Below are 19,161 nucleotides of genomic sequence, written 5' to 3'. Positions count from 1 at the left end.
ATATGCAGTATATACTAACGTACTAGGGCTGTCAAAGTTAACGCTATAATAACGCGTTAACACAAATTTGTTTTAACACCACAAATTTCTTTAACGCATTAACGCTACTTGCGATTTTTAGGTTGTTCCGAGCTCAAGCTAAATAACGGCCCAAATTTACGCTAAAATTTGGTGATGATGGTCATTTTCAAAGGGGTCCCTTGACCTCTGACCTCAAGATATGTGAATGTAAATGGGTTCTATAGGTACCCACAAGTCTCCCCTTTACAGACATGACCACTTTATGATAATCACATGCAGTTTGGGGCAAGTCATAGTCAAGTCAGCACACTGACACACTGACAGCTGTTGTTGCCTGTTGGGCTGCAGTTTGCCAAGTTATGATTTCATCATATTTTTTATGCTAAATGCAGTACCTGTGAGGGTTTCTGGACAATATTTGTCATTGTTTTGTGTTGTTAATTGATTTCCAATAATAAATATATACATAAATTTGCATAAAGCAGCATATTTGTCTACTCTTATGTTGATAAGAGTATTTAATACTTGACAAATCTGCCTTTTAAGGTACATTTTGAACAGATAAAAAAAATGTGCGATTAATCACAATTAACTATGGACAATCATGTGATCAATTGCGATTAAATATTTTAATCGATTGGCAGCCCTAATATATATATAATATGTATATAATAAAAGTACTATTAACTTCTGGCAAATGAGAAAATCAGCCAATCAATTCAGGTTTAAACAACACTGGTTGATAAACTCATCTGACTGGGATTTCTTTAGAGGAGCAGGCAGCGATGACACAGCACTTGCAGATCTGTCTCACCCTCTTGTGGTTTGGTGATAGCAGGCATGCTGCTCTTGAGTTTGGTGGAGACCGGTGACAGGATGGGACTGATAACTGAGGAGGAGGCGGCCAGGCCTGCGGACACACAGACAGAAATTCACACAAGATAGTACATTACATTTAAATAGTATACAGTATATCACAATTTACAGCGGCGATTTCGTCATGTTGTATTCAAAATGAAAACATGAGTAAAATCATTACCTGAAATTGCCAAAGATATCATCAATTTGTCAAAAGAAAAAAAAAGACAAAATCCCTTAATTTCCAAGTTTCACAACAAAAACACGGCATTGTTTGTTTAAATGTTATGCTCGTATTCTGCACTCTGGGGGACACACTGGGGAACTTCGCACATTAGCAACACTAGATGGCAGCGTCAAGAAAACAATCAGAGACAAAAATCATTTCATGTGACCTAAACCTCTGTTACTAAGATGTTAAGCTACTTTTGGGGCATCCAGCTTTTTTCTGCACAGAGGAGCTGTTTGATAGGAGACAGAGGACAATCTTAAGTTTTTATTCCCACTTCCATGTGTGCACAGAAAGTTTTCCACGAATAATCACATTGGGCATTGTAATACTGGGAAAAAAACCCTCATCTAAAGTATCTGAGTTAGGGTTTGGGAAAGTGCATTTTGTATGTCACGTAACACAATATAGGTGTGCAAGCTACTGCTGAATGCATGACCCTGATGAAGATCTATGTCTGTTGCAATGCGTTGGTCATTTTAAACAATTATTGCCATGTAAAATACTCTAATACTCAAAGTCTACACTGTGCTTTGGATATTTTCGAAGGAGACTTGCATTTTGTACTTGTTTTAGATCATATTCGACCCATGCAATGAGCCCTTCACAAGATTGAATAAGCACAGCACACCTGAAGGACCAAAGGCACCTGTATGTGACCACCACAAAGACCCAGCAGCGCTTCTACTACGTTGTCTTCATGCATTTTGAAGGCCCTTAAGATGGGTGTATTTGTGCATAAAAATCATGCCCAGTGGCATTTTCAAATGGTGCACATCTCTGGATAGCAGCAGGTCTGTGCACTGACCTTTCTTGACCATACGGGCGGCCACGGTGTATTGGGTGGAGTCATTGGCTGCTCCTTTGCCCTTTGTCTTCCAGGCATCCTCACGAACTGAAATCATCTGTTTTCTCTCCTCAATGGACATCTGGGACTCGATCTCCTCTCCCACCTTCTGCACAGACAAGAGGAAATCAGAAAGTTATAAAAGATTTTAAAGTACCAGCTCTTGCACAATGAGGCTGACCGTCCGCTAAAGTCATGTTGGGAGTTATTTTCTTTACACGTTTAAGAGCTGCATTAAAACTTAAAACGAGATCATGGAGCCAAATCAAAAAGCTTCCAGACACCACTGGATCTACTTTCCAAGAGTCAACATCACCTCTCACGCAGCTTCACCATAACTTCATGTGACTCAACGCTTCCCTCAGGAGCAATAATTCATGTAGTCACAGTATCAAACCAAGCAGATATAAAGAGATTGGATGCACTCAAGCGTGCTCGGTGCATGTCTTTTCGAGCCTATATCAACTACTTTATTCCAGCGTGGGAGTGATGGCTATACACTGTTGTTGTACTCATGCAGTCACAACCAAATACAACTCGACAGCACCCAAAGAGCCCTTCACACCAGTAGCTGCAAACCAAGCAGAAAAGATAAAACTACATGCAGCGCATTCGAGCGTGCCAGGTGCATGTCCTTACCTGACTATGATGGTCAATATACTGACACTTTTGGCCAAGGGAGATAGTAGGAGAAAAGGTGGAGGAGAAGACAGGTTCCTGAGGATGTAGAGGTGGATGGAAAAGTGAAAGAAAGGAAAGCAAAGGAGGCAATAAGGAGGAAAAACGTGGAGCGTGCAGATGAAGGATGATAAGGGAGGGATGCAAAGGAGAGAAGGCCAGAAAATGGGATGCAACATGACTGCTGTTAAACTACTCGCTAATCTGCAGCTTCCAGACTCCAGAGGCCTGTACTACGAAGCAAGTTCAACATAAACGGCACTTAAAACCATTAAAGGCCATTAATAAGAATGTACATTTGTACTGTTATTAACAAGCAGCAAACTGCAAATGCCCTTTTCCCCCTCTGGTACTTTGTAAGATGAGACAGGAACAACTTGTCTCAGGCACAAAAAGTTGCATATTGAATTACTGGTGCAGTGAGTACACAGCTTAAAGGTGCATTAAGTAATAATTGGTCTTAAAATGTAATATATAATTTATACAGTATAATCTATAGCAATGGTTCACAACATAATATTATGTGCTGTGTGAGCTTCAACCAAGGAAAGGGACAATTATTTTTTACCCGCTCAGATTATTTAATTTGAATAATCTTTAGAGACTTTACGAGTTAAAACAATCTAGTATTTTACAGGGGAAAAAAGCAACAATAAATGCCCTAAAAATAAACATGATAGTATGAAGAAGAAAGGAATATTTCTTTCATAACCTTCCCTCACATTTATCCTGTAACCTACTGAAACGCTGATCTAATTTATCTCTGTCTTCCAAATATGTACTGTCTGACCTGTATTCTTGGTTTTGGAAATTTCTTCCCTTTTTTTTTTTTAGCTTGAAGACATTTTGTTCTCAAGTCAAAAAAGCAATTAAGAGCAGCATCAATGTGCTTGGAAAACATTTATATATTCATATGTATTCACTCTTGTATAAAAATATAATTTTTCTGAAACTGTAAATATTTAAAGCCATCCCAGAATGACATGTTTGCCAGAGAAGTACCTCATCCAGGAGGTACTTGAGAAAGTAGAATTTATATTATTGGACAACAGTTTTAATTGAAGATGTTTATCCAAAAAGGGCAAAACGAAATTGATTCAGATTCAACTTTCTTTTACTTTGAAGTACTTAATGCCCCTTTAAGACAGAATCGGCCAAAAGCTAAAGAAAGCTTGGAAAAGTTCCAGCGTGAGCAACTTTCCAATCACCATCCCAACATTTCAGGAGCATTACAGACTAAGAGTATTGAAGAGTACCAAAAGACCCACAGATTCAGGAGAAGTAATCACACAAAGTCCACACAAAGCTGTGATTGGACAACACAGGTCCGACACGAAGCGGATTGGTTTAGGGTCTTACCCACAGCTGCTCAGACACAGACACAGCGGAGTATTCTTGAACGACCACCCCTTCCTCCTGAGGGGTTAAACACAGGGGAAGTTCTCGGTCAGAGGGAGAGAACGGGAGGGGGGGAGGATGGGGGGGTCATTGTTGCTGTAATGGGTTTAGAGGGTGAGACTGCCTGGAGGATTACCATCCAGGGTTTAAGCAGGCCGTTTCACCCAACAGAATACTAATGTGAAGTAGATGAACTCTGAAATCGGAGGTTCTTTGCGCTTATATATTCAGTTCTAGCTGCTGTTTAAACCAGTGGAGGAGCAATATACACACATACATATAAGATATTCTTGAACCATTCATCTTCTGTCAAATAAGCTTTTAAAGTCATTATTGAAACTTAGCTTGGAGCTTACCCAAATCTAATCTTGTAAAAAAAAAAAAAGGAGAATCTATTCCCAAACCACCCCCCCACCCCCCCCGGCTGCAGACTGTCCCATATGCTTCCTGGTTTACAGCCTATGGGGGGCTGGATGGATGCTGCACTGATCTGGACCACTAGGCTCAAACAACAGATGGACTGAAGGAGGAAATGAAAGAAGCACTTAGCTAAAAGAGCGGGGACGGGAGCTGGCATGGTAACCATGAAGGACGCGGGATGAAATGTGTGTGAAATGTTTACTCTGGCTACTCGACCATTATAACCAGAATTTTACCCAAAAATATCTCCATAAGCTCCCAATAAGATAACACAGTAGCAGGTCTATAGTAGAGGCTGAAAAGAAGAAAGTTCATTTACATTTTGGCCATCATTCCTACTAGTTTTGGTAAATTATAATCAGCTGTATTGCAGACATTTCAGGGATCTATACATCTTCACAATGACATCCATTGGAGAAAAACAACACAAGCAACTCTTAAAAGATTCCAATAAATGTGATATAATAAGATTGGAGTTATCCATTATGAACGCTGTTGTGCAGATGAGACTGACCTTCGTCTCGCAGGTCTGCTCTGTCTCCCATAGCTGAGCCTCCTCCTCGGTGGACACCACCTTAACCACTTCCTGTTTCTTGTTGATCCTGTTCCTCCAGTCCTCCTCGCCACTCTTCTTCAGCAGAGCCACTCTGATAGAAAACAAAAGAAATACGTTTTAATAGGAGCAGTGTAGGAGACTTATGAACAACCCTGATTCATATTTTCTATTCTTGATAACATCTCAACTCTGCAGAGCAACCGGAGGGTCAGGCAATACAAACTCCAATCACTGCTCAACAGGGCCTGCTTAAGACTTAGGCCATGTAGGAGGTCGCCTAGGGCGCCACCTTCTGGGGGGCGCTGGATGCCCTCTAAAAAAAAAAAAATGAAAGAAAAAGAAATGCCCGTAGGCACCCTTCCTCATTTTCTGCATTAAGGTAACAAAGAACAAATGAAAGAAAGAAATACAACAAATACAGTTATTCTTCGGGTGAAATATGTATACAGTAATTGATGAGGCATCTACTGTAGGATATTTCTATTTGATGGAACAGTGCAGCAATATAAAACATGGAGTCTTGGGTTTGAATATCCCACTCAATGTGAACATCATATAGCTTCAATGAAGAGCTGGAAAAACCTGATCAAATATATGTGATAATGTAAGATAGGGTGAACTTAACTGTGTCATCCTTGACATTTGTGTAGCTGTGCATGATCTACTGTAACGTCATTATGTCTAATAAACTAAACTACGATAAAAACTAGAACTGAATCTCACTCAGTTGTCCCTTCCGGCTCTCTTATAGTCAAGATGGTGGTGAAGATAATAAAAACAGGGATGTACTCATCTTGTATCATGTCAGACTTTAGTGGAACATAACATACCGGGTATGGGATTAAGATGCAGATTCAAAATGAGACCAAACTTTTCTATGGATGTCAGTTTTTGAGCCACGGCAAAGGTCAAAATGTGAGCTGCAGCAGACTAGGCAAGGCTTGTTTTTAGCCTAGCACATTGCCGGAAATGCCATGGAAAGCAGTTGTTGATCACTTGTTGCCCCCCGACTGGCCGGTTAAGAGGAGAGTGAGGAGTCAGCAGTCAATGATGGTATAAAACAAGTGAATAAAGTATTTTTTCAAAAAGTGTGAATCACCGTAACCACGAAAGGTCCTTGATCATACAGTCATAAATGTGCACAAAAAATATTGAGCTGATGCGTTCAGTAGTATTTGAGATAAGCCGTGGACAGACGGATTCAAACACGACCGAACGCATGATCTCCTCACAGCCTGGTGATTCAAAAAAATACATATGTTTTTCCAACCTTAAAGCTATTTAAGGGGGAAAAGAGGGAGGACTGGATTTTAAGAGGCTTAAATTCTGCACTACAATGATGTTTTAATTACAGGTGGAAGTCTATGGAAAAGGTTTTTCCCAGCCGAGCAACTGTAAAATAGTGCTGTCTGATTAGTCAAACGTGTTATGAACAAAAATACAAAATATTCTTAACAACAACAGGTGAGACCAGAACAAAGAAAACAAATGTACCTAACAAGAAGTCAATAACTTTACTTATTTTAAAGCCAATTTCATACACTAAAAAATATACTGGTCAAGGCAGGTTCAAAGCTGAAACTTAGCAGCAGATCTTTTAGCTCATCACATTGATTTAGTAGAATGCCAAAAGGAAAAGGAGTCAGGATAGACAGTTATGTACCTAACAGTGTATTTTAACCAAACTGTCAAACTGGCTGCAAATAGTGTTTTGCTGTAATGGGGTGTGGACCTCTTGAATTGTTAACATGTATGCTAACTGGACAAAATACCTTCAGCATTACGATGAGAGTTTATTTTAGGGTCTGACAATTATTGTGATCAACCTTTCATCAAAAAATAATCAAATAATGGGAACAAAAACGGTTCTGCATTTTACATTATTTCCATGAAACAAAAAATAATCATTCAAGAGTATAAAAACCAGGTCAGAGATTTCTGCTCTGCAAACCAGCGAAACGTGAGCGTTGATAACGGATGGCTGAGGGGTAAAAAGAAAGTATGTCATCATCTGTGTGAGTGTGGACAGGGCAGAAATGAGGGCATTGGGAGGAATCTGTTAAATCTCAGAGGACTCCTCCTCCAGTCCTCACAGCTCTCCGCTGGCTGGGAGGAGAAACACAATGTTGCTAAAAATGAATCTCTCTCAAACCTACATACCGCGAGGACGGGCCGACGGTGACTTCTGCCTGATTTTGTCAAACGCTGCAAATTTATGAGGCACTGGCTCAGTGTCTGATCTTTGCTGACTTCTCAGTTTTCACCTTGTAAAGGGCCGAGCTCCGCCTGGATCCTGGATTTGTGAATGATATCAAGGTTAATTTGTGCCTCCAGCTTTGCTAGGCTGTAGGTTTTAAGGAGCCCTTTACCCTCCATGCCTTTATTTTGGATTTGCCTTTATATGTGGAGACTCTATTCTTATTTGACCATTTGCAGCAGACTTGTGATAGCAATAGGAAAGTAACGAGTAGTTCCCTACTGATCCCACGTTCTGACAATGCACGTGTTAATTAATACTTATTGACATAAATAATTGCCTCTACTATTATGTCTCTCATATCTTTCACGACTGCTGAGTGTCTGTGCAAAATTGTGGCTCAATGTTTATTCTTTGACATTTACTAACAATTTATTAGAGCAAGAGTTTTCATCCTTTTTTTTTGCACCTCAAACTGTTTGTTTTTTTGACAATGTTGTTCCCAGCAAGGAGTGGGGGGTAATGTCAAACGTAATTGTTCTCCACACCCCATTAGTCTGCCCAGAGGAAGATACAAATACACAGGTTGTCTTCTCTTAGTCTGTTTGCAGACTCAGATGCTTGCTCACCAATAATGTATGTTTTGTTTTCCTCTCTTTCTCTATTTAACCTCCCAACACACATACTGTATAAGCCGGATCCTTATACTTAGCCTTACATAGCCGGATACAAGTTAGAAAATGACAGAGAGAGGGAGCGACAAAGAGATGAGCGCATGGACGAGCATAAAAAAATGACTAAATCCGAAACTTTAATTTGGTCTGTATTTGATCATGGATTAATCGATTAATCTCTTAGTTGTCAACTATTAAATTAATTGCTAACTATTTTGATGATTAATGAATCGGTTTGAGTCATTTTTCAAGAAACAAAAAGTCAAAGTTCTCTGATTCCAGCTTCTTAAACGTGAATATTTTCTGGTTTCTTTACTCCTCTGTGACAGTAAACTGTATATCTTTGAGTAGAGGACAAAACAAGACAGTTGAGGACGTCGTCTTGGGCTTTGGGAAACAATGTTCGACATTTTTCACCATTTGTCTGCCATTTTTTATAGACCAAACAACTAGGCGATAAATCAAGAAAATAATCAACAGATTTATCATCGTTATTTGCAGCCCTAGCTGAAAGGTCTTGATGATGGACTGGTTCCCCTGCATAGACATGACCAACATGTTCTAATCCCAACTCATCATATACCGCCGCTTTGTCGCGCCCCTTGCCATCACTTTATCTTTGGCATCAAAACCACTCTAGTTAGGTTACGGAAAGAACTACATGGTTGGGCTTAAAACTACGTTTGTACAGTGAAAATGACACTGAATGTTGTGAACACGGGACACGAAAGAACAGCTGATTGTAACGTGAAAGTGAAACTTAACACACGGAACACGAACAGCGGCCTCCTGAATGAAAGCCTTGCGTTTGTTGGACCCATTTACCTCCCTTCCCACCCCGGTGTGACTGTTTTACTCTTTAAACTACGTCACCACTGTCACTTCCGGCGCACTTTCTCGGAGCGCTTACTGTTGCCGCGGATGGGTTTACATTGTAGTTAATGGAAAAAATCGTACATGTGACAGGGAATGAGAAATGCAAAAATGAAAAATGTAGCACAGACAGACTGTGCTACATTTAGAGTAAATACTGTAAAACATAATTATTATTCAGCTTTTTTTGCCAAAACATCCTGTTTCCGGGACAACTAAAAACGAACTACTCCCTAGGTCCCGTAGTGATCCGCAGCCCTGGGGTTGGGATATTGCTATCACACTCCAGAGCAGCATTACAATATCCAAATTTGGTCAATCACCCAGTAAGATAAAATAACATAAAACTAAAACGGGCCCTGTACTGCAAATCACAGTGTCAGAAAAGTGTGCTGTAATCCTGAAATGATGTTAAATCAGTGTTTTTTGGCAGCTAGTTTCAGCCCCTGGCAACTCAGGCAGTTGGGCTCACAACCTCAAAGGAGACATATCGTGCTCATTTTCAGGTTCATACTTGTATTTTGGGTTTCTACTAGAACATGTTTACATGCTTTTATGTTCATAAAAACACATTCATTTTCTCACACTGTCTGAATATCCCTGTATTTACCCTCTTTCTGGAACGCTCCGTTTTGGCGCCTGTCTCTTTAAGACTTCCTCCTGAAAAAGCCCAGTTTGCTCTGATTGGCTTGTGAGAAAAATACAGGGTACCTTTGCAAAGGTAGTTCTCAAGCTGTGGGCGGTATATTCTAATGAGCCTGGATGTGACATGGGAAGGGGAGCCAGCTCTGAATGGCTTGTTGAATCAGATTGTTTTCTGATCTAGACAGCCAACAAAAAACTGACAACTGGGTTGTCTTATTTCACAGTTGGTAGGCACTCCAGATACCCAAATGTATGAACACAAGCACCGAACAAGTGAGTTCTTTATGATACGTCCCCTTTAATAATGTCATTAACCTGACTAGTAATGTGTTTTACATCTACAATCCATCACTTTGCTGTCACTCACCTCTCCCTGATAGACATCTGTTTGGCGGACATGTCGTCAGACAGTAGGTCTTCGGACTCTGTGGGCGACAGCAGATCTCCAGAATCGACACTGTGCCTGCTGAAGTCCTCGCTCTGGTCCAGGGGCAGGGACTGGGACTTGACCAGCGCCTGCGGGAAGGACTGGGGTTTGGGCGGTGTCTGTGGAGGAACCTGGGGTTTGGACTGCGTCTGCGGGTAAGGCTTAGGGAGAGGCTGGACGAATCCCTGAGGTTTGGGCTGGGTTTGTGGGGACTGAGCGAAAGGTTTGGGGTACGTTGGTGGGGGCTGGGAATGCGGCTGGGGCTGGATGTCGGCCGCAGGTTTTGGGGGCGGTGGAGGAGGCTGCTGTGTGAAGGGTTTAGGAAGAGTTTGAGGAGGCTGGATGTTGGTTTGCTGCTGGCTGCTTGAAACGTGAGACACTGTCCTGGATGACACTTTAGCTATCAGTGGCCTCAGTGGCGTAGGATGATCCGGCAAGTCTGAAAGAAATGTATACAGTATATAATCATTATCAGAGACGACCACGAACATTATTAGTACTTTTTTTTCTCTCTTTCTTTTAATGTTTAGAATCAATCATGAGTGAAGCAACCGATAATTATTTGTTTTTCATCATGTTTTGCAACAGAACCCAATATAGCCAAAGCTGAAACTGACTCTGGTGTACCTCACATTAGTGCTGTCTATTTTCCTAAGTATATCACAAGTTGTATAATTGATGTCCTACTAGACAAATACTGCACACAGTTATTTTAAATGTACAACAAGGAGAGAAGAATGTGGAAACAGGAACAATTTGCGAACGATCCGTTCAAAAGAACAATTCTTTCGGGTGAACGAACTGAACCCGAAAGAATTTGTTTATTTCTCAGTACAGTTGAGCTCTCGACTTGCGATGAACGTTCAGCCAGGGACTCACTGAGTGAGTGATTCAAGTCATTTGTTCGCAGGAAGAATGGCGGGCATTGTGTTCAAGACAGCAAATACACAGCTGATTCGGGTAGAGTTGCTAACAATGTACGTATAATATGACAGCTTTGATAAGAATGTAAATAGTTCTGTTTTTCTGTGTAATAAAGACTTTATGAATAGAGATTTTATTTTTCTGTTGGTCACCTGAAGCCTTGGGCTACAAATGTGAAAGTAATATTAGCACATAGAAATGAATATGGACCGTTGTGGTAAACTATTTTTAAACTATTATTTCTTGTTTTCATTTCAGTATATTAAACAATATTTAATAGCCCAATATTTAGTTGCACACCCCTTTTATTTGCAAACAGTATCTTTATCCAACTAAATTCGCCATTCTCCGTTCACTATTTAACAAGCTGAACGTTCAGTCGTGTTTCAGTTCAGTGAGTGGGACTGCGTGAAGAGCAATCGGAGCTCCGATCTAGTACTGAACGATTCGGTTAAGGAATCTTTTTACTGAACTGATTCTAGTGATTTAGTAGATTGAAAAGAACTGCTTTACCCATCACTAGCACACACCCACACAGTCTTGAAAAGAAGATCAGCCAAAATAAAAAGCCCCGTGTGGGTGTAAAGGACCATTCAAATCTACTTGCAGCAGGTTGAAACTCACTTGAGATAATATATCACAGGAAACAATTTATCACCTTCAGTTAGTCAGTTAGCACATGCACGGATGATCCGACGTTTTAGATTTATCTATTATCATTATTAGATCACGATAGTGGAGAGATGATAGGAAATGAAGAGAGAGAGAGAGAGAGATGCAACAAAGGTCCTGGGGATGTCGTGGTTCACAGGACCCTTGTGAGAGTTGGATGCAGCAGAAGTGACCAAATTCTTTTTTTCCATTACATTAATTTTTACATCCAACAAGGAGGTTATGTTTTCCATTCCGTTTGTTTTTTTTGTCTGTCTGTCAGCAGGAAATACTACTGGCCTGATTTTCATGAAATTCGGTGGACGGGTGTAGCGTGGGCCAACGAAGAACCCAGATCTGAATCTTGGGGCAGATACCAATGGTGTATTGTAATGAAGTGATAATACTTTGTTACAAGTATTTTTCTTAACTTGAGTTTTTATACTTATACTTATATCAACTTTCACTTTTACTCCACTGCATTCCCTAAATAAAATGTGTACTTTTACTCCTGATACATTTCCCCGAAGCATATTCGATTCTTGTTACTATTGCAAGCAAGCAGGTTTGGTGAATCAGTGGTCCTTGCTTGCAGGTTAGATCATTCACATGATGGCCAAGTGCAAACAAAGTGCTCTCAAAGTCGTAGTTAAGTTACGATTTCCACTCAAGTCCAGGCAGGCTGCATGTCAGATCACACTACGTGCTACTTGTGACTACAAGAAGGAAAAACTAGATTTTGTTCTTTAAATTGTGAAGACCTCATTTTTCTTCCAAATGTAATATAGCCTCCATTTTTAAGGTGGTGTACATGTTAAGAGGAATAATAAGAGCATGGTTACACATGCCCGAATGCAGGGGAGTGATCATCGCCTGCCGAGGCGATTTTCGAACTGAAAGTGAGCTGCATTTCAAATACAGAGATCCGAATTTGCTTCACAACCGGAAGCAAATGTTTTTTTTCGCACTTTCACCTGCAGAGAACTGAGGTGAACGGGAGACGAATATTCATTTTGTGCATGTGTGACCGCTGTATAAACTTAATAAATCTCAAAATCCTTGCTTTTTTTTATTAACAGCATTTAATTGTACTTTTACTTTCAATGCTTAAGTACATTTAATATCAGAAAATGACTTTTGACACTTAAGTACAGTAAATAACAGACACTTTTAAGACTTTTACTCAAATAATATTCTAATAGGTGACTTTAACTTCTACTAAAGTCATTTTCTGGTTAGATATCTGTACTTTTACTCAAGTGTGTCTTTCAGGTACTTCATCAACCAATGGCGGATACACACATTATTTTTCGCTTATGGAAACTTCTTGTACTTCTAACTTATACACTTCTACTTATTGTCTGATTGCCATAAATCCCCTCTGTAACTAGTACTCGTCCCTGAAGCACGTGCATGCACATGCAGCTGGTTTTGTAGGGAAGAAATGTAATTAGTATCAGACAAAGCCTGCTGTGTAAAGTATGCTGTTCACATAGTCACATTTTAGACTCATTTAGAGACAAAACACTGGTCCCCCACAAGGAAAACCACTACATCTTAGGCTGAAGACTTGTCTTTTGTTAAGGTCAGGATAACGCTCAGTGTTGGGCATGTAGTGGTAACTCTGTAGGGAATTAGTGTAAGTCAATACAAGTTCCTTCCAGCATCATAGTCTAATAGGCTAAACTCTAGTGAAGATCTACCCATGCAGAACTAAATAAGAGTGCAGCCTGCAGACAAGTCATCCATTGTGTCCTTCCTGTCCTCTACCTGCTTCATGTAAGTGCTTCACCAATTGTTCTGCACCCTCTCACTGAGTGCTTTCATCTTTCTGTGTTTGTGTGCACGCATGGGAAAACAGACCACCCCTGGACACATTCTGCAATAAGCACATAAAAACAGGTCAGGCCCATTATACTGTAGTATGTGCAAGGCCAAGCCACAGGCGTAACATGGTTGCACGGGGACCACAGCCCCTTTATAGGCCATGACAGTGAGCACACACAGTTTGATTTTTAAAAAATCTCCGGCGTCTATTAGCTGACGAACAGCATGTCAGGAAGGGGCATCCTCTTTCTAGACAAAGGGAGCCACGAGGCAAATGCATGGGAAAATATGCTAATTAGATTCAGCTTCAGACGCCTCTCTCTCTCTCGCTCTCTCTCCTTCACACAGTCTCTCGCTCTCTGTATCAGCCAAATCAAATACCCCCAGCTGGGACAAGTGTGTGTGCAGCCGGCAGAAAGCAATCATGCGTGGGAGCATGCTGCATAAGACACTGAGGATAATGAGAGCAGCCCCTTCCCTAGACATTGCTTCCTATTTTTTTATGTCACTCCCTTTCTCTCTTTCCTTTATGTCCACTCTGTCTTCATCTCTCTTCCCACATCCCTCCTTTTACCCCTCAGCTATTCACATCTCTTTATTATTCTCCCCCCCCACTCCTCTCCATCTCATATCTGTGTAAGCCGTCGGAGCAGCCTCCTACCTGAGATGCCTGGCTGGCTCCGGCCGCTGCTCCTCTCCTGCTCCTGTGTGGAGGAGCTGTGAGCTGCCTCTTTCAGGTACCCTCCTCTTCCTCCTCCCTCTGCTCTACTCTCCTGGGAGTGCCCGTCTGCGGCTCTCCAGCTGGGCTCTGACTCACCCCTCCACAAAGAGGGCTCGGCAGAGTGCTGAGGCTGGGGATGCTGGGGATGCTGCTGCTGCTGCTGCTGCTGCTGCCAGCCGTCCCGGTCCCTGTCGGGGGAGTGTAGCTTTCCCTTAATGCTGCCGTCTTGGATCTCTTCTCTGGCTCCTCCCTGCTGTCTCCCCCTAACCTCCTCCTCCTGACGCTCTCTCAAGCCTTCCTCCACCGCCTCCCCCTGCTGCTTGTGACCAGCAGAGGAGGTGGGAGCCCCCACTCTCTGTCGGCTCTCGGGGAGGAGAGGGGAGGAGTTGAGCTCAGGATCAGGGTGGCCTGGGTCCCCGCTCTGGGTCATGGAGAAGTACCTCAACGCCCTCTCTTGGTGGCCGCTTGTGGTGCTGGAAGCCTGTTGTTGGGCAGGGATGTAGGGGACAGCGGTGGACTTCCCTGGACGGAGACCGTCATCATCACCGACGCCGCTGCTGCTGCCTGGCGTGATGGTTACCATGGTGACGGAGGCTTGGGAGGTGGCGGCCGCCACAGAGCGGATCAGGGAGGCTGACAGGGGCTCCAGTTTGATCTCACCTCCGTTTTTCAGCTGCAGGAACAGCGGGAATCATGTCAGACATTCGGGATGGCTAGAATGACAACAGGAGAGCTGAAGGGATTGATATGGAGAGGGGATGGGTCGAGGCAGGCAAGTTGGAGATTAATGCAGGAATGTGTGGATGTTACAGAAGGTGTGTGGGGATGAACAGATGGATGGAAGAATAAAGTGGGATGACAAATGATGGATGAGGGGAAGGACGGCAGCGTTCAAAGCAAATTAGGGGAACATTTTGAGTAGTTCAGGTTTGCTCATGAAGCCGCAGCTGTATGGCAACTCTGTCACTCACAAAATGGCAGCAGGAAGCACAGACGTCAACACAACTGAACCGTAACAGACAAAACAGACAAAACCCTCAACAATTAGAGCTGGATCTGGTCTGGTAACCTATATTTGTGTTCATATTTGCTTGTTAGCCAACTCAGTATTTGATTTATATAATGCATGAAATAATCAGGGGTGTCCTTAAAGGGAAATTCCGGTGTATTTTGACCTGGCGTATTTCCTTTAATAAATGTGACCATTGTGACTCTATTGCTGTGTTCACACTACTAGCGACAAAAGCGACAAAACGGCAAAGCGTGGCCAGCTTCATTGTCGCCGAGTCGCTGTTGAAGTGTTGCTTAAGTGCTCGGTGACGTATTATGTTATTAAATAGCACTGGGGGCTGACTAACTGCATTTTTCTAGCTGGAAAGGAACAGGGTGAAACAAAAACATATGATTGGTTGATGCTTCACTGCGTCATTGGAGCGCTGAAAAAAGTTGAGACCAGCTCAACTTCATGCAGCGACAAGTGTCAAGGTACGTGTCCACAGGCTCCGTCCTTTCCACGTTTCCAATTCATTGTCTATGTAAGCAGCCGTGCAATGCATTCTGGTAGCATGGCGGCGCGATTCGAGAGACGGGGCGTCACGTCACCTGCTCCTCATTTGCATAAAGTTGAGGTCCAGGCTACTTTATGCAAATCACGGGCGTCCGACGCAACTCGCCGCCTCTGGAAAATCACGGGAAACTTTTAAACTAAGCGTTGTCGATCCAAAATAAAAACAGATTCAGCGACTGCGTGGCTTAGTTCTCGCATAAAATGTTTTCAGAAACACATTTCCGTGAACTATTTTCGTGAAATAAGAGAAAAAAGTTTCCAAACGAGCCACCATATTGTATCTGGTTTGAAAGCCGGGAGCAGCAGCCCACGGAGGGAAAGCATTTGTTCGATCAGGTGCCGAGTGCCTTGCGTCTAGTGGCAGCCCATCGAGCGTCTAATGCTTGGAAGCGAGGCGATCCCTCGCGATGAATGTGCCACATGATCCCTGCACTGGGTGTGCCACATGATCCAGGGGCGGACTGGGACCGAAATTCAACCCGAGACTTTGAGATGGAGAGGCCCCTTAATGTGAGCGGGCGGAGGGCATGAGTGGAAATATTTTTGGGCAGTTTTAACACTAATACAAACCACCCCAGCTGCCATCTCAGTATGTATATATGAAAAGTTGTGGCTGGTCGGAAATTCACAAGAGCGAAACTCCTATGTCCGAGTGTAAGTAAATGCAGCCAGCTGGCGCTCCGTTTTCGTAGCGAATCCGTCCTACTCTGCCTCTAATTGGCTTACGATAACATACTTACCCTAAACCTAACCAATCCAACCAACGAATGCAGCGAATACTAGCCAATCAGAGGAAGAGTAGGGGCGGGTCATGCCTTCGCTACAGAGCGCTCCAAGGGTGACATATTTTTGTAGGCCAACCAGGAAGTTAGAATCACCCTGGTTCCCTCGACAAAAAGCCGAGGGGATTGTTCCGTTGGGTTTTGGATTATTGTAGAAAATAAACTCTGTGGCAAACAAACATTTATGATACTTACACGTTTTGCGTGAATGCAATCGTCAGAAGTAAAAAGCTAACGTTAGGCTATAAACGAACTACACCACGGTCGCATGAGCGCGAGTAAACACAACGAGGCTGTAAAAGCAGATGAATCGGTGTGATGACGTTTAGTTGTCTCATTTAGCCACTTGTTAGCAACCGCCTTTTATAAGACATTTACAAGCTTCAAAATTCACAAGCGGGGTATGTATTGATTTATTAATAAAATCCCTTAAGCTTGTGTTAACCACAGACCTTATTTCAGGCATCTAACTAAAAACCCATTGACTTTGAGATGAGGGAACCAGAAGTCCAATTCCACTCCAACTTCCACTAGTAGAATTATAGAACGGCTGCAGATGGATAGTGGTGGGTTGTTTTGTTTAGTTGTAGTAAATTTTTAGTAAGGCTATAACTAAAAATTAATTCTGTATCTGATTTTTTTGGGCGACGCGGCTACGTCATTGGTTGGGCATCCGTTTGTAGCTTCCATTGAAAATGACTTGTAGCCTGTAACTGTGTCGCTGCTAGTGTGAACACAGTATGAGGGTCGAGCTAACTTGCATCAGGAATGTCTGGATCAGGAAATCAGGATGTACTCCATAATAAGGACCAGAACCTAACTTCAAACTAGAGCTGGATGAAAGTTACAGAATCACATAATAAAAACCGTTGTACTGATAATGTGACAACAAAAATGACTTTTGGTGCTTTCAGACAATATTTAATGAAAATGATTGATGTGATGTGAGAAATCAGCAATGTCTTTATGGCAGCCAGACTGTGGTAGCTGGACAGATGCGTTCAGGTAATGATATTACTTCCCTTTAAATACAGCCTTATGCCAGAAAAACACAACGATAAAGCTGTATCAGTATTAGCATCAAAATTTGTGTATTAAAAATTTGATACTTATTATTTTTCTTTTGCTAGTTTATTCCGGTTGGGAGGAAGCCTGAATAAACTAGCAATGCAGAATTTGCAGTCAAATAATCCCATGCTTGTTATGCAACGAACAAGCATGTCACAGAAGCTGCTTGCATTCAAAAATGAGGAGCCACGGAAAACAAACAAGGCACCCTAAAAAAACAACTCCTCATGACAAAGCAACATCTACCACTTCAAAATACACACTGAATTGCATTTATGGACATCATCAAGCTTGGCTACTGTACGCAAGACAAGACAACACCGGTCAACAGCGGGACCAATCACATCAATCAATAGCGGGATCATTTGATGCAACCGATCAGAACAGATCAGTACAGGCAGCAGGGGTCTTACATGTTCTCCCTGATTGGCCTCTAAGTCACCGTTACAATCCGCGGAGGTTACTGGCGGCTCAGCTTCCTGTGTGGACACCAATGATTGACTATAAATATGCTGGAGGTGAATCAACCTATGACAAAGCATCTGACACTCTGTTTCTTGGACAACATGTTTGGGTTTCAGCAAAGCTCCTCACTGTACTACATCTGTGGACAATGTATCAGCGAATGTTTTTTGCAGTGTAGATGGAAAACTATCCCATCAACAACAGTATTTCTGATCTTCCACGTGTGAATTGTTGGCTCATTTGTGACATCTAGAGGCCACTGTATTAAAAAAGCAACAGCAGAATAAACTTTGTGACCTCTGTTCATTTCGCAGTATCTAAGAGTCACAGAGAGTCATCGTGTCATTCATCCATCACGCACCAAGGGGAAACTGGTGCACTGCAAAACACCCACTGCAGTGTCAGCGACCTGGAAGTGAATTGTGCCCCGCTTCAGGCCTGTTTACTGTAAGAAGATCTTACATCCAAATAATCTTCAGATGCAATGTTGTTAATTTCAATTAATTCTGTTCTACTGCGCTACTCACAAATTTCTGCGTACGCTATTGTTGGCACGCTCGTGTGTTAATTTCACGTTGGTGTCTGCACCTCTAAAGGTGGAGATAAACCACCAAGTAAAGTCGACGGATCTTATTCATTTTCTATGGAGAGCAGGAGATCCGGCCGCACGCTGCATGATGGATACTGCCCGGCGAGTTGACTGACCATTCGCTGTATCTGAATTTGCATAATCATGACTCGACTTCTGATCAAATATGAATCAATATTTTGTTACTGCATTGCCTACTTCTCGCCTCAAATGTTTCAGAAACATATTTTAGTGTACTGTTCAGCTGTAAAAAGAGAAAGTTTGTCATCAAAACAGTTGAGCCAACACCAAGCACCGCCCACCAGGCCGGAGCAAACCGTTTGCCGTTTGTTAGCCTGATTCGGTGTATCTCCACCACAACATTCGGCCTGCACAAAAATGTTTTTGTGACTTTTTCTTCTCTTTCTCATATTCATTCATTACTCATTTTGTGCTGGAAATTAGGATGGACGCCACCAAGGTTGGTGTGTGGGTTTGGGATAAGTAAACAGGAATAAAGTGAATCTATCGTAATGATGTGTGAACTGAAACTCTACTGAACTCATACGTCGTAGAAGCTACATTCCTTTGTCATTGCTGGCTGTTGTTAGTTTCTTCTATTTTACACACCAGTGTTTTACAGGAAGTTTAGCTAAGAAGTGTTGAAGAAATGTATTAGAATAAGTAAGACCTTCCTGGATCTTTAGCTTAATTTCCTTTAACATTTATAGTTCACATAGTTATGAAAATGAAACTGTTTTTATA

General features: G+C 42.1%; 1 protein-coding gene across 16 annotated transcripts in view; it reads right to left on the bottom strand.

Annotated features, from left to right (window-relative positions):
- svilb (supervillin b) overlaps positions 1 to 19,161 on the bottom strand; it is a 70,617-nt gene that overhangs the window by 21,612 nt on the left and 29,844 nt on the right. For 9 of the 16 annotated variants that reach the window (XM_074652171.1, XM_074652165.1, XM_074652163.1 and 6 more), the window contains 8 exons: positions 17,777 to 17,842; positions 13,887 to 14,619; positions 9,764 to 10,262; positions 4,966 to 5,098; positions 3,993 to 4,049; positions 2,595 to 2,672; positions 1,917 to 2,064; positions 836 to 931 (listed from right to left, as the gene is read on the bottom strand). In XM_074652171.1, the coding sequence (XP_074508272.1) occupies positions 836 to 931; positions 1,917 to 2,064; positions 2,595 to 2,672; positions 3,993 to 4,049; positions 4,966 to 5,098; positions 9,764 to 10,262; positions 13,887 to 14,619; positions 17,777 to 17,842 (1,810 nt within the window). The remainder of the gene's footprint in view (positions 1 to 835; positions 932 to 1,916; positions 2,065 to 2,594; positions 2,673 to 3,992; positions 4,050 to 4,965; positions 5,099 to 9,763; positions 10,263 to 13,886; positions 14,620 to 17,776; positions 17,843 to 19,161) is intronic. The other 7 variants (XM_074652175.1, XM_074652168.1, XM_074652166.1 and 4 more) reach the window with 3 other exon arrangements.

This window comes from Sebastes fasciatus, chromosome 11, assembly GCF_043250625.1.
Source record: "Sebastes fasciatus isolate fSebFas1 chromosome 11, fSebFas1.pri, whole genome shotgun sequence".
Taxonomy (NCBI): domain Eukaryota; kingdom Metazoa; phylum Chordata; class Actinopteri; order Perciformes; family Sebastidae; genus Sebastes; species Sebastes fasciatus.
Note: the sequence above shows the minus strand (reverse complement) of the source record. Positions and strands in the feature narration are given on the sequence as shown.